This window comes from Phyllostomus hastatus, unplaced genomic scaffold (assembly GCF_019186645.2).
Source record: "Phyllostomus hastatus isolate PE091 unplaced genomic scaffold, TTU_PhHast_1.1 phas_scaffold_317, whole genome shotgun sequence".
Classification (NCBI taxonomy): domain Eukaryota; kingdom Metazoa; phylum Chordata; class Mammalia; order Chiroptera; family Phyllostomidae; genus Phyllostomus; species Phyllostomus hastatus.
In genome coordinates, this window is record NW_025334023.1 from 1,129,157 (window position 1) to 1,157,153 (window position 27,997).

Sequence of the window (27,997 nt, forward strand, 5' to 3'; positions counted from 1 at the left end):
CATACAGTCTTCTCCATGAACATCACCATCTCTCAAATTGCTTGCAGTTATCCAAGGATTAGGTACTTTCTGACCTCTTTGCACCAGCATATACTGTTCTTGTTTTTTAGCAATGGTGTTTTTACCCTATTTGTCTCCCTGCTAATTAGCGAGCTCTTTGAGGATACAGATTTTTTACATGTTTGCCATCCCCCACACCTCAGAGAGGTGCTGAAACACAGTAGGCATAAAAAAGTAGCCATCAAAAAGAGTAATTTATTAAGTCAATATAATTTCAATCCGAATTTCAACAGAAGTTTCTGGCAAACATGATACTCATCAAAAATAAAGGGTCACAAGTTGCTAAGATGGTCCTAGAAAGATAGATTAAAGAAATGGCCCCGACTTCTGTTCAAGATGGCAGCATAGGTAAACTCAACTTACCTCCTTGCACAACCACATCAAAATTACAACTAAAATAAAGAAGAACCATCACCCAGAACCATCAAAAATTGAGTTGAATGGAAGTCTGAAACTACATAATTAAGGAAACCACATCCATCCAGACTGGGGTAGGGGTGGAGATGCAGAGACGTGGAATGGGCTGGTTCCACACCCACATGTGGAGGGATATCTTGGAAGAAAGGATGAAGGGATATCTCCGGGGCAAGGAGTCCCAGCCCCACACCAGGAACCCTAGCCCAGGGTTCCAGTGCCAGAAAGATAAGTCCACATAACTTCTGGCTGCAAAAACCAGACGGGATTTAGTCAGTGGAAGAAACTTCTGGAGTCCCAAGCAGTTCCTCTTAAAGACTATACACACGGACTTACTCAGACTTACTTCCTCTGAGCTCCAGTACCAGGCTAGCAGCTTGGAAGGCACCAGTGGTGTATAGGGAGGAACTGAAGTGTCTGGCATTAAGGCAAGAGCTGGGGGATAGCTTTTTCCCAGATAAAAAGGAGGGCAGAAGCCACTGTCCCTTTTCTGAACCCTCCCCACAAAGAGCCACAAAATAGGCATGAAGGTATCATATCTGAGACCTTATCAACCTGGCTAACACTGTTTGCCCTACCTTGGAGATCTCCTGAGACTGCATCCCACCCAACTTCCAGGCCTACTCAAGTTGAACAATGACTTCTCTATATGAATGGCTGGTCTTGGCTCATGCTTCACAACTTCCTAAATCCTCTCAAATAAGCCACAGCTGGCCTCAGTGAACCCTCAGCCCCCTTACCTCTTGCTAAGTAGCCCCAGGACCAGCACTAGCAGCAGCCAACCTAGATTCACAGCTTGGCTTTGCCTGGGAATCTCCAAGCCCAGCACAAGTAGCAGCCATCTCACATTGCTTTATAGCTTAGGTGGGGGAGGGGAGAGCACTGGGGAAAAACACAGGTAGGGGCTGACCTTGGCTTGTACCACCCAGAAAACCCCAGAGCTGGCACACTCAGTGGACAGCCACAAACCATGCTGGAACACCACCACCCTGCCCCTGCACAGCTTGATCCTCCACGGAAGGTAGAGGTTGGTGGTCAGTGGTCACAGCCAGTCCTTGCAGCTGACTGGCCTGGGTAAATCTTGCCCATTGATCTGCCAACAGCATGAAGGATCAACTACAAGAGGAAGGTGTACTCAGCCCACACAAAGGGCACACTTTGAGTACCCAGCTTGGGTGATATGGGAGGCTGTGCCACAGGATCCTACAGGACACCTACTACATTAGGCCATGCTACCAGGACAGGGAGTCATAGCAGCTCTACCTAATACATAGAAAAAACACAAGGAGGCTGCCAAAATGAGGAGACAAAGAAACATGGCCCAAATGAAAGAACAGATCAAAACTCCAGAAAAAGAACTAAACAAAATGGAGATAAGCAATCTATCGGACACACAGTTCAAAGCATTGGTTAAAAGGATGCTCAAGAAACTTAGTGAGGACCTCAGCAGCATAAAACAGACCCAGTCAGAAACAAAGGATGCACTAATTGAAATAAAGAACAACATATAGGAAAACAATAGTAGAATGGATGAAGCCAAGAATCAAATTGGTGATTTGGAACGTAAGGGAGCAAAAAAGAACAAATCAGAACAACGAAAAACAAGGATAGTATAAGCTGTTGGAGGGACAACTTCAAGAGTTCCAACATTTGCATTATAGGGGTGCCAGCAGAAGAGCAAGGAATTGGAAATCGATTTGAAAAAATAATGGAAAAAAATTTCCCTGATTTGGTGAAAGAAATAGACATGCAAGCCCAGGAAGCACAGAGAGTCTCAAATAAGATGGATGCAAAGAGGCCCACTCCAAGACACATCATAATGAAAATGCCAAAGGTTAAAGATAAAGAGAGAATCTTAAAAGCAGCAAGAGAAAAGCAGTTAGTTATCTCCAAGGGACCTCCCATAAGACTGTCAGCTGATTTCTCAAAAGAAACTTTGCTGGCTAGAAGAGATTGGCAAGAAATATTCAAAGTCATGAAAAGCGGGGACCTACTGCCAAGATTGTTCTATCCAGCAAAGCTATAACCTAGAATCGAAGGGCAGATAAAGAGGTTCCCAGACAAGAAAAAACTAAAGGAGTTCATCATCGCCAAACCATTATTATATGAAATGTTAAAGGGACTTATTTAAGAAAAAGATGATCAAAACTATGAACAATAAAATGGCAATAAATACATTTCTATCAATAATTGAATCTAAAAACAAACTAAGCAAACAATAACAGACAGAATCATGGATACAAAGTTTTGATGGTTGACAGATAGAAGGGGGGTACTAAGGAATTGGTGAAGAGGTGAGGAGATTACAAAGTACAAACACCTACTACAGAATAGTTATGGGGATGTAAAGTATAGTATAGGAAATGGAGTAGACAAAGAACATACACACATGACCCATGGACATGAACAAATGTGTGGGGATTGCCTGAGGGAGTGTGTGTGTGTGTGTGTGTGGGGGGGTGCCCGCTGAAGGGAACAAAGGGGGAAAAATTGGGACAATAGCATAATCAATAAAATATAATTAAAACTATAAGAAAAGAGAAGTGGCCCTGACTGGTGTGCCTCAATGGGTTGGGTGTCATCCCACAAGTAGAAAGTATGCTTGTTCAATCCCTGGTTGGGGGGGTGTGAGGGGCAACCGATGTTTCCCTCCTTCCTGTCTCTCTCCCCTTTACTCTCTCCAAATATGAATAAATAACATCTCAAAAAAAAAAAAACCAACTCCAGTAGATTTCAACTCCTTTGAATTGCAAAGTCACAGTCATTAGAACGTACTATCTATAGCAACAAGAATGTAGATACCAGGAACAGACTCACATAAATGGGAATTTGCAACCTGCTTAGTTGGTTTTAAGAGAACAGAAACATGATTCTGTCAGAAAAAAAGATGAAGTAATAAATGGTATTCAGAAAACTGGCTCACAATGTGAAGAACAACAGAAGTAAACTATACCTCGTAACGTATTTTAAGAATTATACTCAAATGGATCAAAAACGGAATCCCAAAAACTACTTTAAGTAACACAAAGAAGGTTGAAATACAAATGACTGACCAAAAGAAGGTATTTGCAAAACATATAAACTTAAAAAATTTTTTTTAGACAGAGGGGAAGGGAGGGAGAAAGAGAGGGAGAGAAATCAATGTGTGGTTGTCTCATGCATGCCCCCTACTGGGGACCTGGCCTGCAACCCAGGCATGTGTCCATACTCAGAATTGAACCAGTGACCCTTTGGTTTGCAGGCCGGCACTCAATCCACTGAGCAACACCACCCAGGGCACATATAAACTTTGAAAGTATTCAGAATTCCTATTTTTAAGTACTACAAATCAATCAAAAAGGGGAAACAGTTCAATAAAATACTGGAGAAGATATAAACATACAATTCACTTACAATAAAATCTGAATGATAAAAACCCATATTTAAAAAGTCTTCGGCCTCTCTAGTGATAAGGAAATTGCAAATACCTCATCTTTTAAGACTGGAAAAAAATTAAAAGTTTATAATATGAAAGACTGGCAATAATATGGGGAAATGGGCCTCCTCATAAACACTTCCAGCACTCTTTATTCTGACTAGCTGTATTTTCAGTAGTGCCCTGTATTTACAGTGTAGCTGTAGAAACTCACGTGTGCACAGACACATGCAACGTTTCTGATAGCAAAAAACATAAAATTCTAGTGTCCATTAGTTGAGGAATGGATGAATGAAATGCTATATATCATACAATTGAATACTATTTAAGTTAAAAGGAATACTTAGATGTAAATATACATAAATACGGACAGATCTCAAAAAATAGCAACGTGAAAGATTTAGTTATAGATAATACACAGAAAATAGCACTTATTTTCATTTACACAAACAAAATTAATACAATCCTTATATTGTATATACACACTTTTTTGAATGGACTGAGAAAACACAGCTAATTATACTAGTTGCTTCTGGAGGGGATAGAAGAGTAATGGATCTGAGAATAGAAGACAGATAAATTCAACTTTTATCTGTTTTATTTTATCTTTTTTAAAATGAGGAAGCAAATAGATCACGGTGTCAATAGTCAATTTAGGGTAATGTTTATAATACTCTATATTAAGTTTCACATAATAAAAACAATACCCATTTTAAGTAAATGAGACGGATGTAGATGGTGTAAATATTACCCTGTAACTTCCTAAAGGCCCTCAAATAGTTGTCTGGCATTCTAGACCTGGTGAGCCCACAGGTCATCCCAGCCCTGTTCACCGGATAGACCCAGGAGGAACGCCTAGGGGGCGTGAGCAGGGAGTTTCGAGGCGTCGGGTCCGGATGCACAAATAACAGGGTTAAGAAATGAATTACAATACTAACCTATAAGTTGGGGTGCAGCACAGTGAATAAGGTATATAAGAAGGGGGTAAAGGTACGAGTTGGAGACTTAAGATGTGGGGTAGGAAGAGTACCGAGATGTGTGACCTGGCTCCGGAGACGTGAGCACCGAAGAAATAGTTTGGGTGCCTTGGAGGTCCCGCAAGGCTCTTCAACATCTGGAGCCTAGGCCGCGCGGACACTTTCACAGCTCTTCGGAACCCGCTGTTTTAGCCACTCCTTCTCTTTTTCGGCCAGTACCCTGCCACCAACAATCCCCAAAGCCCGTCGCCGGGGACAATGAACCTCGAACAGGCACCGCGGCCTCAGATGGTGGACCACAAACCCATTCTCCCGCCAATTCGACCCTCTGAACTCCGCCTTCTGACCGGAGCGCGACTCTTCCGCTTCCCGAAGCCCAGAAATTCGTCCTGGGGCCTCAAGAAGTCTCTGTTTCTTAAAAAATGACTCCCACTGAGGCAAAATGACGTGTGCTGTGACCAGTAAAACCCAACCACGTGTTAGCTGTATATTCTCAGTCAACACAAATCTCCCCTCTAGAGAGAAGAACTGAGACTTCCGGGTCAGATTCGATGCATTCTGGGAAATGTAGTTCTTGGCCTCCACGCTTCGCTCTTCGAAGTCTACAGTGAGGGAGCATCGCGAAAGCTGACGGTTTATGGGTCCTTCTTTTTGGTTCTCCATAGACGAGAATTGTTGAAATATTTGCCCCTAAAATAATACAAGCCCAATTTCTCATTTTCCAAGAATGTCCCCCGCCGAAGCTTGGAAGTACAGGGGAATTGTCCTCCTTGACCTTTAAATGAGTAGCAGGTAGATGGTCTCAGTCCCTGTCAGGTCTCAGCTTGTCTTGATGCCCCGCCCCCTATGCGGGAGCCTACGCCTTCGATTGGCTAGGAGCCCTTGAGCGGCGGAAGCAGCTGGCTCGCGGGCGCATGGGGGAGGGGGAGAACTAAGGAACATGGCGGTAGTGGTGGAGGTGCAGGTTGGAGAAGGTATTCCCGGGAAACACGAGCTGGATGAGGTAAGAGCTGAGAGTCAAGGAGAGACTCAGCCTGAAACTGGAAGAAGGAGAACGGAGGAAATTCATTGGGAGTAATTCATTTCATAGGAGAGACGGGGTCCAGAGAGGGAAGGAGCTAACTGGTGGGCGGATGCGCGTAGAGGAAAATCTGAGGTATACCAAAGTCGGGTACTGGAAGGTGGTCTTGGGGGTGGAACACCTGCAATAATCTCAGGCGTGGAGGTGGAGGACAGAAGAGAAGCCAGAGGGCTGGTGGTGTAAAATTTGAGATTATTGGCTGGGGGCCCTAGGGTAGGACTAAAGGGCTGAGAAGGTAGCTTGAGTTGGAGGGGCGTGGACTTCGGCAAGGGAGGGTTGGGCTTTCACGGTGGGAAAAGACTAATTTGGTTTTTTGGGGGTTGGGGATGCCTACCGGGGAAGAGTGCTAATCTACTAGTATTATAACTTTCATGTTTTTTAAATTAATCAATTAGTAGTTTATTCATGATTGATTCATCATTTATATTTGTATTGCATCTTTTCCATTTGAGTTATTTTTGCGTAAGAGTTATTTTAGTTATCTTACAGTCTAGGAGATTGTACATAATGTATGCTTAGTAAAGTTTGGATCAACGAATGAAAGAACGAATGGATGAATGAATAATTGTGTACTAGGATTCTTCCATTCATTCGTTTAACAGGCATTAAGTATCACATTTGTGCCTAGTCCTGGGCTAAGTGATAGGGACACACCTGTCCATGGAAGAGCCCACAGTCTAGCGGTGGAAGACACACAAGACTAGTCATTGCATCAGAACTATACTGTAATGGTGGCACTGAGAAGAGGGGACAAATTCTATTTGGGCTGGGGAAGGTTTCCCAGAGAAGCTGAGTGTTAAAGGATTAATGATCGCTCTCTCTCTCTCTCTCTCTCTCTCTCTCTCTCTCTCTTTCTCTCTCTCTTTCCCTCTCCTAGACCTGTGAGTTCTTTGAGGGTGAGCTTCTTGAGGGTATATGTCCCCTCTATCTATCTAATATATACTTAACAACTGGTGTGTTCAATTACCAGTGGCCCTTGAAGGAATCAGGAGGAGAAAGGAGATACTGAGTTTGAAGGAAATGAAAAACTGGAGAAGCAGAGAGAGAAGGTGAAAAAGGCAAGGGAAAAGATCCTGAGCCAAAAGATGCATAGGAGTGCTTGTGATCTTACATATGACAACATGTGGACAGCACTGAGGAACAGGAGGAAGGAAAATGATGATCAGAAATGGAACCTGTGGAATGTCTGCAGGATCAGAATCTTAAGATGCCCCGGCCTTGTTGTGGGTGGTAGGGTGGGTGGGGAGAATTGAAGATGAGGCCCAGAGAAAGAGATTAGAAGTGGACTTAAAAAGCTTGTTTGGTGGTAGGATGACTTGGAGGATTTGGTTTACTTGATTGTGATCATGAAGGTGGGCGAAGGAGACTGAGAAACTGTCGGGTGATGAGAGCAGGGGCTGGTTTTTAAAGAAGTTTTTAGTACCATACCTCCCAATTACTAGAGACTAGAGGTGTTTGAATACCACTTGGTTGGTGAGGTGGTTGTGAAAATGACTTCCAAGGCCCTTAAGTTTCTGTGATTACAGTTGGCTGCAGTTCAGAGATATATTTGAAAGTGCCTTGAAAAAGGCATATATACTGTGTTGAAGTTATTGTATATGGTTTGTTAGTCTTGTGATCTCCTTTGAGGGAGCCTGATTTTAGGTACATATATCAGGTTTATGATGAAGACACTTTTGATTTTTCCTCTTAGGTTTTCTTCCCTAATTGTTTTTAGAACTTAAGAGCATCTAGTAGTGCCATGCCTAGGGGTCAACCTTACATGTAACCACAAGCGTTCATCTCACAAACTTCTGTTAATTGTTACTGAGAAAGAATATAATTTGTTGTCTAGAAATTTTGTGTAGACTGGTTCTGTCCTCTGTGTTTTTAAGAAAGTAACTCTGAGAAGCAGGAAGAGTCAGTCATCCCTTCAAGCTCCAAACAAACTCCCCCCTCAAAACAAGGGTCTGGCCTGTCAGACCATAGTTTTTAAGTTTCTGCTAATGTCTTCCCAGCTGTTCTTAGCATCCTTAACTCATGAAAGAATGTGAAACCCATCTTTTAATTTGTAATTATGAGGATCCATGTGTTATGTACTAGGAAATCAAAGATGAGTAAGACAGGATCTTTACAACTTACAGAATAGTGAAGAGACATGCAAATAGTCCTTTACAATATGAGATAATTGTTATTCATAGTGGAAGAGTGTAGCAAATTCAGTGAGGCACAAGAGACAAGCACTTCCGTTGGCTAGGGGAAGTTAGTGAAGTCTGTATGATAGAGGTGGGTTTACAAAGAAGCAAGGATTTGCTTGTGGCATCAGAATAGCCTTCCTGTAGCACTTTCTGCTTGGTAGGGACTGGACTGTGGAGCCCAGATTATAAAAGAGTAATTGGATAGCCTAGCAAAAATACTTTGATATTCTTTGTCACTCCTTTGGAAAGATTGTGCATGCTATGGTTTGTCCTTCAGAATGTTGTACCTATATTTTTCAATATCAGATGCCATTAGTGTGATAAGTAGGCTAGAATGGTGGCTATCAGTTCATCCACTGTACTTTCTTCTTCTTTTGTGTTTTTCATTATTCTCTAATAGTTGAGGTAATTTAGGCTTTGCTAACTGATTTTCCTGTTTTAAAGAGGTGGATAGAAAAGATGGCTTAGGAAAAGAGCTACCAATAAAAAGGGCTCTTGTTTATCCTTACTGTAAACCAGCCCCTGTTTAAAGCCTTTTCCCTTGGTTATTTTATTTATTACTAACAGTAGCTCTGTCAGTTAGATGATATAAACCACATTTTATAAGTGAGGGGTCTGAGGCTGGAGCGGTTAAGTAACTTTCCTAGAATTCCACAGTTTGTGAGTGGGGAAGTACAGATTGCAACCCAGGTCTGCCAGTGCTATACTGAACTTAGCCCATGAGGCACTGAGCACCTGGATTCCATTTTTTTTTTCTCTATTATTGTGCTCTAGAGGTAGGTAATTTAAAACTATGGTTTCAATTATATGTGAAAATTGATATAGTACATTTAGTAACTGACTGATTTGAAAGGGCATTTTTAGTCTAATTTATGAAGTGAGTTATTAATTAGTAAGCTCTATTTATGGTCAAGGCAGTTAGATTCAGAATATTTGAGACATGCCAACAGCCTTGCAACTACTAAGTGGTATCACTAAAATTTAAACCCATTTTTATACATTCCAAAGTGTTTGTTTCCCCTCAGGTTAAAGACCTAAACTGCAGACTCATCTTACTAAAGTAAACTACCCCTTTCTTTATGTACAAAAGTTCCATCTCCAAAACATGCAGCAACATTTCATTCCTCACAGGTTCAAAGTGGAGGCTAACAAAAGGAACATTGTTTTTTCTGTACAGATCCTTCAATTTACTGATAATTTGATTTTGTTGAACCCTTGGTCACGAGGAGCGATTAGCCCAGAGGTAGTTAGGAAGATGAAAAATAGGTCTAGTCAGCTTAGGCTGGGTATTAAAAAGGCTACGATGACTGGCCAACCTCAGTTCTTTCTCTCAACTTACCAACCACAGGGTGCTTGAACTATAGCCTGGGTTATAGGCTAAGAGGTACCAGCTAAGAGGCCCAGAGCAGATTCAGATCTGCTCTTGGACACAATGAGTTCCTCCCAGAAGGGGTAGCTAGCCAGCTCCTGAGAGAAATTGGAGGCATCATTTTGACACAGAGAGAGCTGGGTTGGAACCTAAGGTAGAAAAGCATTTAAACATCCAGTCAGGGCCAACCTGTCTGCCTACCCAGTGCTTGCAAATTCTGGATGTGTCCACTCTCAGTGCTTGTTCATCTGCCAAAATGATGTGATATCATGCAGATCAGTGAGTAGTTTCCAGCTCAAGCTCAAAGCAAGTATTCTAGCCTACAACTAACTTGAAGTATTATTGCTTCAAGTGCATAATTTACCTCTCCTGGGCTCTGTTTTATTCTTGCTAAAAGAGGAAGTTGGACTAGATGGGTGCTTTTTAAACCTTTATTTAGTCATGAAACCCTTTATTCAAACAAAATCTCATGTTGAAACCTACAGTCCTTGAAGGGACTCAGAATGCCTTTCAAGGAGCTGTCTCTTACTGCCTGCTGATTGGGTGACTTTATATTCTTTCAGATCCCTTTTACTTCCCCTAGCCCTGCCCTGGCAACCATTATTTTAACTGTCTGTCTCACCCACTAGACTGTTAACTACCTAAGAAAGCTGAGTCCAAGTCTATTTTGTTCATTGTTTTACTCTCTTCACTCAGCATGGTGCCTGATATACATGTATACATCTGACATCTAATAAGTGTTTGATAATTATTATTTTTGAGTAGTAGTAATAATAGCTACCATTTAGCAAATGTTTATGGTGTGCTAGTTCCTCTGCTCAGTAGTTCATACTTTTTTTTTAAAGAGAGAATGGGGAAGAGAGGGAAAGAAACACTGGTATATGAGTGAAACATGAGTCAGTTGCCTTTCACATGTGCCACAACTGGGGACCGAGTCTGCACCCCAGGCATGTACCTTACTGGGAATCAAACCAGTGACCTTTTGCTTTGCTGGATGATGCTCAACCAACTGAGCCACACCGGCCAGGGCAGTACATACTTTTTGATTGAATGTTTATAACATCCCCATGAAAAATGAACTGTTAGATTAAATTATATCTAAAACTTTTGATTACTCTCAGGTCTTTGTTGGCGCTGTCCTGTCTGCCTAGAATACCTTTCCTTTCCCTACAAATTCCACTTGAACTTTAAGGTTGTTCTAGCCCGGAGCTCTCTTGGCTTCTGAAACTATATTGATCTATACGGATAATTTCTTTCCCGGCATTTTATAATTTTTCTCTGTGTTCATTTATTGTCAAACTTTTCTGAAGTACCTGCTGAGTGCCAGGCACTGTGCGCTATACCTGATAATACCAAGATGGATGAGGAGTTCGCAGATGAGCATAGGTAGATAAATAAGTACAAAAATGTGTCACAGGTGCTGTGATATTGGGTATATCAAGGACAAAACGGCAGTCCATGTCATATCTGCTCTTCCTAGCTAGATTGGTAAACCCCAGAAGGCAGAGTGTGGTAGTTCCCATCCTTGCTTCTTTAAGTAGTAATCACTGCTTTGTTTTGTGTTTTGTTTTTCCTCTTGTGGGTCTCTCCCTGTAGACATCTGGTAAATGTTCCTTGTTTCCAGGGGTTTTCTTCTCTAGGGATTGTCTGTGAAAGCCAAGATCTTATTGATGGTTTGAGTCATGTGTGACTGAAATTTAATCTTGGATATCTGACCATATATTTTGTTTTTCTTTTTCTTTTTTCTATTTTAGAAAGAGAGGGAGAGAAAGAAACATCAATGTGTGATTGATCGATCAGTTGCCTCTCACACACCCCTACTTGGGGGCAATCCAGGCATGTGCCCTGACTGGGAATTGAACTAGTGACCTCTTGGTTTGCAGGCCAGTGCTCAATCCTCTGAGCCACACCAGCAAGGGCCTATTTTGGGATTTTTTAAAAGGTATATAAAATGAGTAGTAGCATAGTATACTGGGGAAAAACTATAGTAGTAAATGATAGACCTAAGTTCTAGACTAGAAGTAGCAGATTTGTTTTATCTCAGAGATAGCCAAATGATAGCAGATGCTTAGAAGGCTATGTTGAGAAGGATTCTGAGGCCAGGGCTCAGCAGGAGAGTGCTGAAGGTGAAATAATATGGAATACTTGCTTTGTGCCAGGTCCTTCATAAGTGTTTTATACACATTTTAATACTACAGCCTTATAAGGTTGGTACTATTATGGTTATCCCCCTTCTACAGATGTAGAAACTGAAGAATAGAGTATTTAAGTAATTTGCTTAATGTCATACAGCCATGGGACAGTGCTGGGGTAAAAATCTAAGACTCTAGTACCTGTGCTCTTAATCACTCTGGGCATTATGAATACTATATGCTTTTCCTACTGTTTTACACTAGACATTTCTAAATAGGACTTCAGAGGTGATTTGACTGGGGTCATGCTGTCTCTCTCTCCCTTAAGACTGGATTCTCCTTGAAAGTCCTATGTATACTTATATCCCTGGTGCCTGGCATAGAGTATGATTCAATAAATGTGTGAAGATACGAACTCATGAAGGATTCCAGCCTGTCCGTACCTAGGTTCTTTATCTGTAAAATGATTGGTTTGGAACAGGTGACCTTAGAGGTCTTGAACAGCTTTGACTATGCCTTATGTTTCCTATAATTCCTCTCAGGTATTCAGTAAATACTAGTGAATGACTGAACAAAGGTATAATTATTGTTAATCTGTGCTAATAATATTGGATAAGAGAAGAAAAATGGTGATAGGAGAGTTGTAGATAAAAAGGCCACTATATGACCTCAAATTCCATATCCATTAACATTTTATGTGGAGTCTCACACTCTGGCAGAAACAGGTCTGCAGACAGTCTTCCCTGTTTGGTTTCCCATTACAACACCTCCCATCCCCTGCTCACTCTTGCTTTCTAAGTCACTTTTTTATTAACCTTATGAGTTAATAACTTATCTAATTCCAGAAGGAGTTTAAGGTGTCATCTGATCAATAAATGGGGATTGGAGAGAGAGAAAGGTGAAGAGAAATGTTCTAACTCCTTGAATGAAGGGGTCGTCTTTCTCATTTCTGTACATTCCTCAGTGCTTGGCACATAGTAGACACTAATATATTGAATAAATGAGAATGTAGATACAGATTCTGCTCAAGATTAAGGAAGTGTTGACTAAATCAAAAGTTAACTGACATAAATAGCGCTTGACAAATATTTACTTATAAACTACTTATGAAGCGTTTTCATGTTTTAATTAATGCCACATTGCTTCTTACCAAGGAGTTATGGGCACAGAATCTGAGGCCCTGCTTTCTGCCACCAGAGCTCCCTATGCAGGTTTCTGTCAGCGCTTCTTCAATGTCACTTCCGTAGCATTGTTTGTCTCCCCCATTAGGCAGTGAACTCCTTGAGGGGACAAAATGATATCATTCTTCATCTCTGTGTTCCCAGCACCTAATCTCTCACAGTAGCTAGAATAGGGTAGATATTCAAATGTTTATTGAAATTGCATCTTAAATCTAGTCCATCTACCCATATTGAACATCCCCAGCAAGTGCTCACTCAGTCTGTGTTTAAACCCTACTAATGACAGGGAGCTATCATCTTACAGTAAGTCTGTTCTCTGTTGAATACCTCTGTTGCAGAATTCTTCAAGTGGTACCTTTTCCCAGATCTTGCTTCTTTGCATCTTTGATCCTTGGACAGGCGCAGGTGCTGCCAGAGAATGCCTCTGGAGAGGATAGGCTCAGTCCACCTGGAACTATTTGGCCTGAAAGCCAACCGAAGAAAATTCATCTGGTGTCATTCTTCATCTCCACTTTATTTCTTTGTGTTTTCCCTTCTTGAAGTCATTTGTTATCTCTCTGCTCCTCAGAGGAAAATCTGTAGATAAACATAAACTCATTAGTTCCCTCTGAAGTGCAGCGTTCCAAGAGCATGGCCCGCTGGGTTCTCCAAGCCCTGGAGGGGCTGGAAACAGTGAAAAAGAACCAGGATGGGAGCCGTAAATGGACACCTCAGGGACAGACAGATCTGGACAGACCTGCTTTACAGGTGGCAGCTGCCAACAAGAAGTATTAGAACAAATGATGCTGGGTTAATAAGTCACCTCATTCTTAAAAAGAAAATCAATAAATACAGTGCTGCTTTCTCTAGGGAATGCAAAGTATACCCATGGGACTTTTGGCCCTGGGCAACTAGAGAGAAAATGCAGACAGGGGAAACAGAGAGCTGGAGGCAGGGCCACGATTTGTGTTCTTTCTGCCCTTTCCCCTTCTGGTAGGGTATTCTCAATAACTGAATGTCTCTGTTACTTAAGAGGTCTCCAGTGACATTTTACCCCCCATATTGCCCATGGGACTGACCTCTTCTTGAGTCTGTTATTTAGTGCCTTGCAGCAGTCTTTTCTCCTTTTGTTCTAATGATGACAATGCTAGCTAACTTTTTTAGTGTCTACTATGTGCCAGGCATTATGCTAAGCATATTACATACATTAGCTCTTTAATTCTATTGGAATATTATTATTATCTTTATTTTTCAGATGAGGAAAACTGAGGCACAGCTAAGTAATTTATTCAGGTTGCATAGCTTGTAAGTAGAACTAGGATTTAAACCTGGCAATGTGACTTCATAATCTCTATTCTGGTGTATTCTATAATATGGATTCACTGTTTTCAAAGTTGACTGTATATTTACTAAGCATTTAATTATGTCAGATATTTTAGTTGGTCTTGGGAATTCATATGTGGTTAAAGAGACCTCCTCTGCTTCAGAAGAGTTCATGTTCTAGTGGGAAGAGGAACCCATCAAGTGACAAAGACAATATAGTGTGATGGGTAATGTACAAGGTACCACAGTTACATGGAAGAAAGAGTGCTTAAGTGTATTGGGGAGAGTTAGAGAAGACTTCAGAGAGGATATGGCATTGGACTGATTCTTGAAGGAGGGGTAAAAGTTTACCATATGGCTAGCAAGCCTGTTTACGCCATTGTAAAAGCATGTACATGAAGGAATGAAAGCATGAAATCTTTAATCTTCAAGCATACTATTCTCTACTAATAAAACATCTATTGGTAACTTGTTGCTTTGTGCAAAGCACTCTGTTAGGCACTTGGTATGAGAGAAAATATGCTAATTCATGTTTCTTGCCTTCAAAAAGCTTATAGTTCAGTTAGAAAAATAGGACGTGTAACCTAGTTGGAAAGGAAGTGGCTATAATCATACAATTAGAAAATAAATGCCATATCAGTAGTAAAAACAAGGTGCTATTGGCAAAGTAAATCCCATTTCATTGGTATGGTTAGGAAAGACTTCATGGAGGGGGAGCCATTTAAACTGGGCCTTAATGGATGATTAAATTTCGCTAGAGGGCATATTAGGAATAAAGGCCTCCCAAGTAAATGTGAGGAAGGATGTGTTTGGGGATCAACAAGTAAGAGAGGACTAAGTGCTAAATCTAGAAATAGGTTGGGACCAACAGGAGGTTGACTTTGAATGCCAGCTGGGGACTTAAGATATTGGGTTGGCCAAAAAGTTTGTTAGTTTTTTTGTACGATGGCTCTAGTAGTGCTTAGTTGTTTTTATTTCATCTGAAACAATTTTGTTAGATTGTATTGTGACAGTTGTCATATCAATGTACATTAAAAAAATCAAAATTGGTTTTTGTGCAGCCATTTTAATATTGAAGATGGAAGAGGATACACAGCATTTTTAATATCTTAAGGTTTATTATTTCAGGAAAGGTAAAAACATAACTGAAGCAAAAAAAAGATTTGTGCAGTGCATGGAGTAAGTGCTGTGACTGACTAAATGTGTCAGAAGTGGTTTGTGAAGTTTCTTGGTACTGTTGACAGTTTGGCCAAATAATTCTTTACTGTGGGGCTGTCTTATGCATTGGAAGATGTTCAGCAGCACCCCTTGTCTCTACTCACTAGAAGCCAATAGCAGGAGATAGCCAACATACTCAAAATATCCAAATCAATAAAGTTATTGGTGAAATTGAAAAATGTATCTTTTACAGAAAAAACTAAATGGACTTTTTGGTCCAGGGTCCCCAACCTCAGCACCGTGGACTGGTACTGGTCTGGGCCTGCTGGAAACCAGGCCACACAGCAGGAGGTGAGCTTAAATGTAATGCACTTGAATCATACTGAAAGCTCCCGCTCCACCCTCTGCCCCATTGTGGAAAAATTGTCTTCATAAAACCGGCCCCTAGTGCCAAAAAGGTTGGGGACTACTGTTTTGACCAACCCAGTATGTTTATTTGTTCCTTTAGTCATTCATTATTGAGTGCTTCTATATACCAGGTACTGTGCTGGGGTCACAAAAATGAAGATATAGCTCCTACTTTCAGGGGGCTAATAGTCATATAGAGGAAGACAGACATAGAAACAAATAATTTAAGAATAGTGTAAGTGTGTGTTACGACATGGGGGCACAAAAGAGGGAATGATTAACTCTGCTTGAAATCATTAAAGAAGATGCTTGAATTAGTTTTTGAGGATATGTTTGAATTCAGTATGTAGTCCCTGAGGTAGGGAAGAGTGGTTTAGCAAAGTGAGAAGAAATGCAAAGTCTTGAAGGCATTAAACAACATGGACTTTTCTGGGAACTATAAAAATTTATGTATAACTGGAGTATAGATTAAACTTAAGGGACAGCAGTGAGTGATAAGATTGAAGAGGTTTTTTTTTTTTAACAACATGCTAAGAAGCTTGGGCTTCTACCATGTTCAGATCTATGTTCCAGAATGATCAAAGCTCTGGTAGAAGTATTGAAGTTATTTTTCGAGGGATCGGGTTGGGGAGAGGAGGATTACTGCGGTAGTCTAAGATAAATATGATGAGGAGCCGAGCAAGAATAAAGGCGGTAAGTGTGGAGAAAAGTGAGCAGCTATAAAAATATTTAAAAGCAGTGCTTCCACTTACTTTTTTTGACCTTTTTATTCCTCTTTCTAATTCATTCACACATTCATCAAGAATTATTTATTTATTTATTTTTATAATTTTTTAATTCTCTTCCAAGGATATGTTTTTCTTGATTTTAAATAGAGAGAGAAAGGGGGAGGGAAGGGGAGGGAGAGAGAAACATTGATGTGAAAGAGAAACGTGGATTAGTTGCCTCCTGTACATGCCCTGATGTGAGATGGAACCTGCACCCTAGGTGTGTACCCAGACTGGAAATCGAACTTGCAACCTTTTGATGCATGGGACGATGCTCCAGCCAACTGAGCCACCCCACCAGGGCTCATCAAACATTTATTGTGTAACTTGTATTGTTTATTCTTCAAATATTTGTGACTTAAGTATACAGACATTTTTCAAGGTCCCAGTAATTCAGCAATAAACAAGACATCCTAGGTCTTTGCTCTTGTGAAGTTATTTTCTAATGGGTGAATCCAGATAACAAATAAGTAACAAACGAGATAATCCAAATGGTGATATGTGCTCTGAGGAAAGTAGGGTAATGTAGAGAATGAGGTGCTACTTTAAATGGTAGTTATGGGAAGCCTCCTGGGAGATGATATTTGAACCAAGACCTGAATAATGAAGACTTAGCAATTTGAAGATTTAGGAGCAGACATATGTCAGGTGGAGGGAGAAGCAAGTTCAAGTTAGTGCGAATGAGCTAAGCATGTGTTAGGACCAAAAAGAAGGTCAATGTGACTATTATAGTAGAAAGGGAATAATAGTACCATATGAGGTCAGGGAGTTTGGCAGAGTCAGATCTGTAAGGACTTATAGATGCTGCTAAACATACTAATTTTATTGTCAGTACAATGAAAAAAATTTGGATGGTTTTGAAAATGGAAGTTAAGTGAGCTGATTTACATTTTTAAAAAGATCTTTCTGGCTGCTGTCAGGAGATTGGATTGTGGGTGAGGGGTGTTCATAGAGAGCAATTAGGAAGCTCTCGAAGTAGTCCAGATGAGAAATAGTGTTGGAGTGAGAGGTGGGTATGGGGGAGGAGACCTTGGAGAAAAGTAGATGAATTTAGATTGTTATAAAGTAGAGCCTACAGGACCTGCTTGCAGAATTGGATTTGGGATGTAAGGGAAAGAAAATAATTGAGCTTGACTTCCAAGGTTTTGGGGGTTTGTTTTGCTCTGACTTGATAATTGGCAACACCATGGTTAATAGTATCTTGTGCTGAAACAGGAATGACCAGTGAAGAAATTTGGAGGGTTAAGGAAGGAAATGTAAAACATTCTATTGGGACACATTAAGTGTGAAATGCTGCTGTTTAAATATCTAAGTGGTGGTGTTAATTACATAAGTGAATATACGGACTTAGTTTAGACATTGGTCTGGGACTCTGAAGATCTGGCTTTTTATCCTTGTTCTGTCACACAGATGTTAACTTGAGGCAAGTCAGTACAGCACTTGGAGCACAATGTTCTCAGCTTTAAATATTAATAAAGTTACTTGTTATGCCAGGCTCATGTATATGGGGGAGAATTCTGTTCATCTACCCATTCATCAAACATACTTTGAACAAGGCTCTATTTTAGCTGTGAAGGATAATGAAGACATAGGCTCTGTCCTCAGGTTGCTTATAGTCTAGTGGAAGAGTTAGTCAAATAAACAGATGTAACAACTGTTGTAATAGAGAGAAGCACAAAAACCTCTGGGAGCACAGAAAATGGTGGGCAAGGGATCAGGAAAGGCTCCCCAGAAGTGGTACTTTAGCTGGAGTGAAAGATGACTAGAAAGTAACCAACCAAAGAAGAAAGGGAAGGGTCCTCTAGACAAGAGCAACATGTGCAAGGTGGGAGGTGACAGGGAGAGAATGGCACTGCCAGAGAACTGTGTGCAGTTTAGTGTTACTAGAGCATCAGAGTAGAAGGTGGGGACTAATCAGAAAGTAGAGACTGGAAAGGGAGACAGGTGCAAGATCATATAAAGCCTTATATGTTGTGCTCAGGAGTCTGGATTTTTATTTGTGATGGGTGATTAGCTATGGAAGAGCTTTAAGCACTTAGCTGAGTGACAAGGATCAAGTTTGCATTTTAGAAAGATTACTCTGGGAACAGAAATGGAGAAGATTAAAGAGGCAGGGAAGACTTGCCTTAATCCAGTTAAGTAGGGCTTCCAGATTTATCTAATTCCAAAGTACATACACTTTCTGGTGTATTATACACAGTACAGAAGAGCATATGTTAAGTGACAGAGAAGTGGGGGGACAGGAAAGTAAAACTGGAAAGGCAGTCAAGTCAGCCTGTGGCCTGGTGTGGTCACAAGAGCTCAGTTTCAATGCTCTTGTGGAGGGCATTGTGTAGCCTGCTGAGGAGTTCTGACTTGCTCTTACGTGTGAGAGAAACATCAATGGGTTGCCTTTCGCAGGCTCCAACTGGGAACCTGGTCCTCAACCCAGGCATGTGCCATGACCAGGAATGAGCCAGTCACCTTTCGATTCGCTGGCCGATGCTCAATCCACTGAGCCACACCAGCCAGGGCTTGAACTGTATCTTAGAGTGAATAGAAGTGAACTAGGCAGTGGAGGTGAGGAAAGAATTCTAGAGAGAGAAGACAGTGGCAGCCTTCAGTAGAAGCATTGAGGGATAAAAAGGAACATGTTAGAATGGTAGGTGGTTCAGAGTGGCTGGAGTATAAGCCATGTTTTGGTGGAGAGGGTGAGATAAGTAGCTAATTGAACCAGTTTATAAAGTACCTTGTGTGTCATGCAAAGGAGTTTGGACTTTAAGCTGAAGGCAATAGAAAGTTATCAGAATTTGTCAAAGTAACAGTCAGATGTGTGTCTCATAAAAATCACTGTGGCTGCTCCCATGTTATGGATCTGTTCTGGCAAGATCAGAGAGTCATCTTGAAAGTCTCTGAAATGATCTAGGAGAAAGCAAGGATAAAGTCTGTACTAAGGAGGAGTGGCGATGAGAAACTCAGGGGAGATTTTATAGGTAGATGTGATCAGCACATAAATAGTTCAAACTGTAAAGGCTTTGGGAGTTCATGGAACAGATAGTTCTAGAAGAGTTTCTGGAGGAGGTGACATCTGGGTTGGGTCTTTAAGAGTGGGAAGAAAAATATAGAGTATATGGGAAGCTGGACTGCATATAGGAAAGAATGAGAGAGGAGGGCCAGGTGGAGGGGAAGTCAGTCTGAAGAGTAACAAACTTGGTAGGATAGGAATTGAAGAACCAAAGAAGGAAATGTTAGGTGCCCCCAATTTGATAATTGTTGAATGGGAGAGAGGTCATTAAACTATTTCTTCTACTTTTGTATGTAGTTGAAAAGTTTCATTTAAAAAGCTTTCCAGCTCAGCTAGCTTGGAGGATGTGCTTTCTTTTGATGGTAGGAGGGGTGGGTGTGGAGGGCAGACAGCAGCCACAGTAGTTATTACAGCCAGCATCTACTTTCACTTCGCTGCATAGAGTGTGCTGTCTATGTTAGGCCTTACAGTTTGGCTGAGCATGATCCCCAGGTGATTTATGAAGTCTGAAAAGTGAGGTAGTTTCACTTTGATTTATTGGTCTTGAATTCTTGGCAAGGCTAAGAAGTTGGAGAAAAAATGCGAGTGAGAGGAGAATGGGGAGCCACAAATATGGGTAGGCTGTGAACCTTTGGACTTTACTTCTTAATCTAATCACCCAACAGACCACAGTATCTGTGCCCACAAGATAGTGGCGACCAGCTTGGTATGTATTCATACCAGGTTTAGGAGCTAGCTAATGTCTCCCTTCTCTGTGCTTACACAGCATTTTGGTCATATGTCAGTAGTTATCCTTATCATATTATATTATGTTTAATGGTCTGTTCCACCCACCCCAGCCTGTGAATACCTTAAGGGCAAAGGCTGGGCTTAATCATCTTTAATATTTTGTGAAAGAATGAAGTCTCTAGCTGCATAGGCGATCAGTCTTTAAGTTTTGGAGGAATCCATTGAGACTTCTGAAATGCCAGGTTGCCTTGGTGGATTGGGTTCCAGAGTTTAGGTCCCTTTGTGGTTAACAGGTACTTGGAGCCAGAGCCTGAGGCTATCCCCTGAGTGATGGGTATTCCTGATGTGTGCATATGGTAGTCACTTGGTACATTTTCATTGATTTAATTTGGTCACATCCTGTTATATCACACCTCATCATACTGAAGGCATTTTACTTTTACTTCTATGGTAACTAAGGAAACTGTGGGAGTTTGGAAAGACAAGTGTTATAGCTGACTCCAAAGCTTTGGAGTTAGACAGATTTAATGTGAATTACTGTAACATTTTAGCTTTAAGGGACTTTGAAAGCCACCTAAGCCAACCTCACCCATTTTATATGTGGGGAAACAGAGGCATAGAGAGAAGCACCCTGTTCTTTGAAATAAAACAAATATCAGTAATAGCTATGCCAGATTAAGACCTACAGCTGTTTCTCCTCACTGAGAAAGGTAATTATTGTCCTGAAACCATTTCTTGGGGTGAAAATGGGAATGAGATAAAACCCAAGTAATTAAGACATACCACACATGGGCTGATGTTCACTGTTTGTCCTGCCCAACATGTTCTGTTGTTGGAAACGTTTTGGCGAAACCAAGTGTCTACATGTAGCAACAGAACAGCCTTATATTTCACTCTTTCTTCTCATACTCAGCTTTATTTTTCTTTATAACATTGCTACTGGAAATTATTTAATGTATATAAATATATGCTTATTTACATATGTGTTTTTTACATTAGAATGCAAGTTTAAATTTTATAAAGAAAGAGACTTTGTTTTATGCCAATCTTGTGATTGAATGAATGAACGAACAAGCAGATATTTATTGGCTGCCGTCAAGATTCCAGGTACATGCTTCCCATAATTTTGGCATTTGTACGTCAGTCACATGTCTGTTCTTCGTTTGGGTTTGATCATTTATGAATGTATCTAGACCCTTCTTGAACACAGAATATACATTATTGTCAAATGATTGCCTAATGCCTTTATAGTGCTTATATGAGTAGATTGGGGTTACCGTTTTTTGTGTGTGTGGATTTAGGCAGTATGAGATTTAGTGTGAACTTAAACCATATGCTGTTTGATCAGATAGTTCCAGTAGAGAAGGGAATCTCAGAAGCCACAGAGCAAAGTGACTTGGCAGCTTGGGGAGACAGACCCAGGGCTAACTTATTCATTAGGTACAGTAGGCACAGTACCCAGAGATCCACAAAAATGTCTTAATTTCTTTTAATCAGGAAAAGTAGGTAGATGTAATCCAGCCTGGTTTACACATATTGATACCAGTACAGTCATAAAATATATTTTTTCATGGAGGAAACAGCCCACAAAAGCAAAAATACCTAGGTCTCATGAAAGTCATAATGTGGCCCTAGAAGGACCTTGTGACTAATCATAAGCTTGACCATTTGAGGCCCTATGTCCTGACTGATTTTTCCTGTAAGGTCTGTGACCCTCTTCCCACCACCACTCCTGCCTCTGTCCCCAATAACCATAATCTTCAATGAGTCATTTCTTGCCTTTATATCTCATTTATGCCTTCTATAAAATGGAAATGATTGTGCTCCCTGGGCTGAGTTAAATGCATGCTTTTAAAACAGCCTAATTATTTTATTTTTTTAGAATGAGAATACCTTAAGTCAGAATTGAGTAAATACATAAATGAGCAAAGAGCTTCAGGGGCTTGCCTGCTTCATTGATTGATTGTATTACATACAGTTCTTCAGCTAATCTTTTATTTTTGTCTTTTCTGAGGGTCTGTCACTAAAATTTATAGAGCTGTGTGGGCATTCAAGAAAATGATGTGGGAAACAAGGGTAATGTACCATCTTAGAGTTGAGAGTCAGTTATGAAAAATCAGGTACGCATGGGGAATGAATAGTCTTTTCAACAAATGATGCTGAGACAAGTAGATAAACATATGCAAAAGAATGAAGTTGGACCATACCATATGCAAAAATTAATTCAAAATGGATCAATGGCCTAAATGTAATAACAAAGCTATAAAACTCTTAGAAGAAAACGTACTCATAAATCATGACCAGATCAGGCAATGGTTTCATAGATATGATACCAGAAGTACAAGCAATATAAAAAAAATGGTAGACTTAATCAAAATGAAAAACTTCTGTGTTGTGAAGGATACCACCAAGAAAGTGAAAAGACAACTCACAGAATGGAAGAAAATATTTCCAAGTCATATCAGATAAGGGAATGAAGAACTCTTAAAATTCAACAATAAAAATATAAGAGGAAAGGTTCTGATATGACATGCAAGAAGCTTGGAAGTCTCCACTTTGTCCTAATAAGTAAAAGGCTAAATAAACTGCAAATCAACAATTCTTTTTAGATCTGTAAGAAAAGTGAGATCACAGGACAAACTGCTGCTGCCCTGATCATTGGAGAGACCAACAGGCAAATACAGAGAATCAGAATTTAAAGGAGCAGAAACCTCTGTGGGAACCAGTGCTGGAGTAGGGAAACGTGGACTATGATTGACGAACTGCCAGAGGCTCAGTGTGAACAGTACTGAGAGCTGAAAACTCCCAGGGGACTCAGTCATTGAGGACCCAGTAACAATTTTGTGGGTTTTACCTCCTGGATATCTATCAAGTTTTTATACTGAGTATTAGAAAAATTCCCTTGTGTTTCTGACATGAAGAAAAGGAACCATTTAAAATTACTACAGGGCATTCTGTTATTCTTAATAAGGTCAGCTATCAGGAGAAACTATTTAACCATAGCCTCACCTGCTGGGGTTTTATCAGATATCAGAGCCTAACTCACCTAGGGGAAGGGAAATATACAACTTTAGCCAGCTCTAGCCTTTCATGTGAGAGAAGGGAAATACTGACTCCAGGTCACTCAAGCCATCATGTCTCATCTAAGAAGGTGGCTGAGGGACTGAGAAGCACTTAATGAAGTTGACACCGACTCACTAAAAGACTGAAACCCAATCATTAGGCTATAGAGTACTTACCCTCCTCCCACATCTTACCATCACATTACTGAAGGCCTGTTTTATAGCAGTTCCTTTTACCTGGTATATCATGCTCAGCTACCAGGAAAAATTATAACTACAAAAAACCAATAAACACAGTTTGATGAGACAGACCAAGCATCAGAATTAGACTCATTTTTGTCAGAAAAAGATAAATTGGACTTCATTAAAATAAAAATCTTTTTGTGTTGCAAAGGCATACCATAAGAAAGTGAAGAGACAGCCCACAGAATGACAGAAAATATTTGCAAGTCATATATCAGATAAGGGAATAAAGAACTTTTATAATTCAACAATAAAAATATAAGTAATTCAGTAAAAAAGTGCACAAAAGTGTTCTGATATGACATATAAGAAGTTTGGCAGTCTCTACCTTTGGAATTACTGGACTGGGAATTTAAAACAACTATGATTAATATGTTAAGAGTTCTAATGGATAAAGTAGACAGCATGCAAGAACAAATGGGCAATGTAGCAGAGATGGAAATTCTAAGAAATAACCAAAATTTTGAAGCATTAGAGATTGAAAACTCTGTAACAAAGATGCCCTGGTAGGATTCTCAGTAGACTGGACACAGCTAAAGAAAAGAATCTCTGAGTTTGAGGATATCTCAATAGAATCCTATAAAAGTGAAAAAAGAGAAAAAGGACTAGAGAAAAACAGAACAGGATATCCAAGAACTGTGAGACAACTACAAAATTTGTATGTTGTTTTTGGGATGTCCCTCAAATTTATATCCTGATCCCCAATGTGGTGATAGTAGGAGATGGGTATTAGAACACACAGACTCAGGGAAAGGTCCCTGGACTGAAAATATATCTTTGTTCTGGCCTGGGTCCTATTCATGGTTCAGACATTGGCCACACCTCAAAACTCTCTCCTCCATAGTGGGGCCTTTGGGAGGTGATTAGGTCATGAAGGTAGTGCCCTCGTAATTGGGATTTGTGCCCTTATTAAAGTGGCTCCACAGAACTCCCTAGCCCCTTCCACCATGTGAGAACACATCAAAAAGTTGGCTGTCTATGAAACAGCAAGCTCTCATTAGATGCAAAATTTACTGGCACCATGATCCTGGACTTACCACCCTCCAGAAATGTGAGAAATAAATATTTGTTGTTAATAAGTCACATAGTCTATGGTATTTTTGTTATAGCAGCCTGAATAGACTAAGACATACACATCATGGGAATACCAGAAGAAACAGAAGAAATACTAGAAATGACTGAGAATTTCCCCTAATTATTGTCAGACACCAAACCACAGATCTAGGAAGCTCAGAAAACACCAAGCAGGATAAATGCTAAACAAAACAACAACAAAAACCATAACTATACCTAGGCGTGATCATTTTTCAAACTACAGGAAATCAAAAATTAAAAAATGTTGAAAGAAGCCAGAGGAAAAAATACCTGACCTAAGAGGAGCAAAGATAAGAATTACATCTAACTTCTCAGAAACTATAAGCAAAAAGAGTGAAATGAAATGTTTAAAGTGTTGAAAGGAAACCCCCCACTATCCTAGAAATCTGTACCCTGTGAAATTATCCTTCAAAAGATAGAGAAATAAAAGCAAACAAAAACTGGGGCAATTTGATGCCAGTAGACCTGCCTTGCAAGAAATGTTAAAAAGATGTTCTTTAGAAAGAAGGAAAGTGATACAGGTAAGAAACTCAGATCTACATAAAGAAAGGAAGAGTACTGGAAAAGAAATAATTGGCATATTTTACTTATTCTTTTTTATGAGTGATTGTAAATTTTATTGTATTTCAGATTTCCACATATTGATTGCTAATATATAGAAGTATAGTTTTTTGTATGTTTCTGTTTTATTCCCACATCTTGCTGAACTGTTATTAGTTCTAGGATTTTTTTTTTTTGTATATTCTTTGAGATTTTCTGTGGAAACCATCATGTCATCTACAGATAGGAGCAGTTTTCTTTCTTTCCAATCTGTATGCCTTTTATCTCCTTTTATTGCCTTATTATGCTGGCTAGAAACTTCAGTATGATGTTGAATAGTAGTTGTGAGAGAGGATATCTGGCATTGTTTTTGATATTACTGGGAAAACATTCAATCTTTACCATTAAATATAATCTAAGCTATAGAATTTCTGTAGATGCTCTTTTATTTTACTTACTTTAAATTTATGTAACGTACAGCAGTTTTTTTCCAAAATAATACCAACACTGTATTCAGCTATGTATACTTACATAGTGTGTGTATGTGTATGCATATGGGTAAGTGAAATGAATGACAGTGATGATACAAGGCATGGGAGGACAGAATCAGGATTACTTTGATATTATAAGGTACTCACACTGCCCATGAAGTGATATGGTATTATTTGAAAGTGAACTTGATTAGTTGTAAATGTACACAGCAAACTCTAGGGCAACTACTAAAAGAAGTAAAATTAGCAGTATAACAGATAAACTAAGAAAAGAGAGAAAATACAATCATGTAAGTTTCTCATTTATACCCACAAAAGGCAGAAAAAGATTGGAAGACAAAAATAGGAACAAGAACAAGGGCAACAAATAGACTACAGTAACAAATATAGTAGATATTAATCCAACTATACCAATAATCATTTTGAACATTGATAGTCTAAATGTACCAATTAAAAGACAGATTGTCAGAGTGGATAAAAAAGACCCAACTATGTTGTCTGTAACAAACCCATTTGAAATAAAAGGACACATACAGATTAAAAGTAAATGAATGAAGAAAGATATGCCATGCTAACATTAACCAAAGAAAGAGCAGGAGTAGCTATATTTATTTCAGACAAAGCAAACTTCAGAGCAAGGAAAGTTATTAGGGTCAAGAGGGGCATTTTGTAGTGATAAAGAAGTCAGTTCTCCAAGAAGACATGAGTACAGTGGGTACCTTGGTACTCATGGTTAACTCGTTCTGGACCTTGTAACAGGTATGGAAACCAACAAATATTGAGCAAGTGATGAGTGATGAAACATTTTCTCTTGCAGGGCAGCATTGTGACCCACACAAATTCTAGCAAGTGTAATGGGTCTTAAGTGCCTAGTGCTTGTCAAAATGCAACAGGTACAAGGTTTAAACTAATTACTAAAATTCTGTGGCACACCAAAAATATATTTTTTGATGACCTGACAAAAAACAGATAAATTCGATTCACTCACATCGGATGGCTGTTGTGTTGGCTATTGTCATTTTTTTTTTTAAATTTCACAATCTAAGGGAAAAGAGGTCAGTGCCCCTGATTGCATGTTTTAAAAATTCTTGTGACACACCAGTTGAAAATTGCTGTGATAAAGGATTATTGTCCAAAATATACAAAGAATTCTTAAAACTTAATAATAAGAGCCTAATTAAATAGTGGCTAAAGATCGTAACACAGGTGACCAAAGAAGATATGCAGATGTCAAAAAGTACATGATAAGATGCTCCATATCATAAACAACAATAAGATAACCACCACACATCTGTTCAGATGGTCAAAACCCAGAACACTGACTGCACCAAATGCTGGTAAGGATTTGTTGTTCCACTTATTTATGCATTCATTGGTTGATTCTTGTATGCGCCCTGACCAGGGACCAAACCTGCAACCATGGCATATCAAGATGACGCTCTTACCAACTGAGCTACCTGGCCAGGGTGTTAAGTGCATATTTTAAGTGAAAGCCAGTGTGAAAAAGGCAATATGCTTTTTGATTTCAACTATTTGACATTCTGGAAAAGGCAAAATTATGGAGACAGTAAAAACACCAGAGTTAATAGGGATTAGGAGAGATGGAGGGATAAAATAAGCAAGAGCACAAAGAATTTTTAGGGCAGTGAAACTACTTGGCATGATGTTCTAATGATGGATACGTGCCATTATACATTTGGCCAAATCCATAGAACGTACAACATCAATAGTGAACTCTAAGGTAAACTTTGGACTTTGGGGGATAATGATGTAGGTGTCTTGTGGGGTCCTGTGGCTCAGTCTCCCTGGTCACTTGAGCCGGGTGCTCTGGGGGTGTCCCTTGTGTGGATTGTCTGTACCTTCCTGTTGTAGTTGAGTCTTGATTGCTGTTCGAATGTCAGTGGGTAAGATGGACTCTCACGCTGACTGGCTGAGGGATGGCCATGACTGCTGAGGATGTGTTGTTGTGCAGGGGACTGACTTCATGGAGCTGGATTTGCTTGTGGAGCTGTGGTATCTGGTGAGTCCACCCTTTAGTCATGTCCTTTGTGGAGCTGATTGGGTTGTGCCCTAATGTGGCCTGAAGCTGGCCACCAAGTATGTTGGTTCTGGGGCCTTTGGGAGGGCCTCTGATATGGGCCAAGGTCAGCTGCTCCCTGTGCTGGGCTTGAAGGCACCTGGGAGAGGCTAGGGTGTGAACCAAGGTGAGCTGTTGCTGGTACCAGGTTTGTGACCACTTAACAAGAAGTATGGGACTCTTTGAACCAATCCGTTGTTTTTGTGGGCTTTGTGGACCGTTGAGAGATTTTAGGAAAATCTTTAGTGCTAGCTGAGGAAGGCTGCTTATGTGGACTAGTTGTTGAAAGAGGTTCCAGCCTGGTGAGTGAGTTGG

At 40.1% G+C, this 27,997-nt stretch overlaps 2 protein-coding genes across 5 annotated transcripts in view; one reads left to right on the top strand and one right to left on the bottom strand.

Moving 5' to 3' along the window:
* Window positions 1–5,386, bottom strand: part of XNDC1N (XRCC1 N-terminal domain containing 1, N-terminal like) — a 38,147-nt gene extending 32,761 nt beyond the window's left edge. Inside the window, exon 1 of one of the 3 annotated variants that reach the window (XM_045817868.1) lies at window positions 4,920–5,386. The gene's annotated coding sequence lies outside the window, so the exon portion shown is untranslated. Of the gene's footprint in view, window positions 1–4,827 lie in introns of all 3 variants that reach the window. The other 2 variants (XM_045817865.1, XM_045817867.1) reach the window with 2 other exon arrangements.
* Window positions 5,387–5,776: 390 nt separating this feature from the next.
* RNF121 (ring finger protein 121) overlaps window positions 5,777–27,997 on the top strand; it is an 82,254-nt gene continuing 60,033 nt past the window's right edge. Inside the window, exon 1 of one of the 2 annotated variants that reach the window (XM_045818145.1) lies at window positions 5,777–5,869. In XM_045818145.1, the coding sequence (XP_045674101.1) occupies window positions 5,807–5,869 (63 nt within the window). In that variant the 5' untranslated portion in view covers window positions 5,777–5,806. The remainder of the gene's footprint in view (window positions 5,870–27,997) is intronic. The other variant, XM_045818147.1, reaches the window with a different exon arrangement.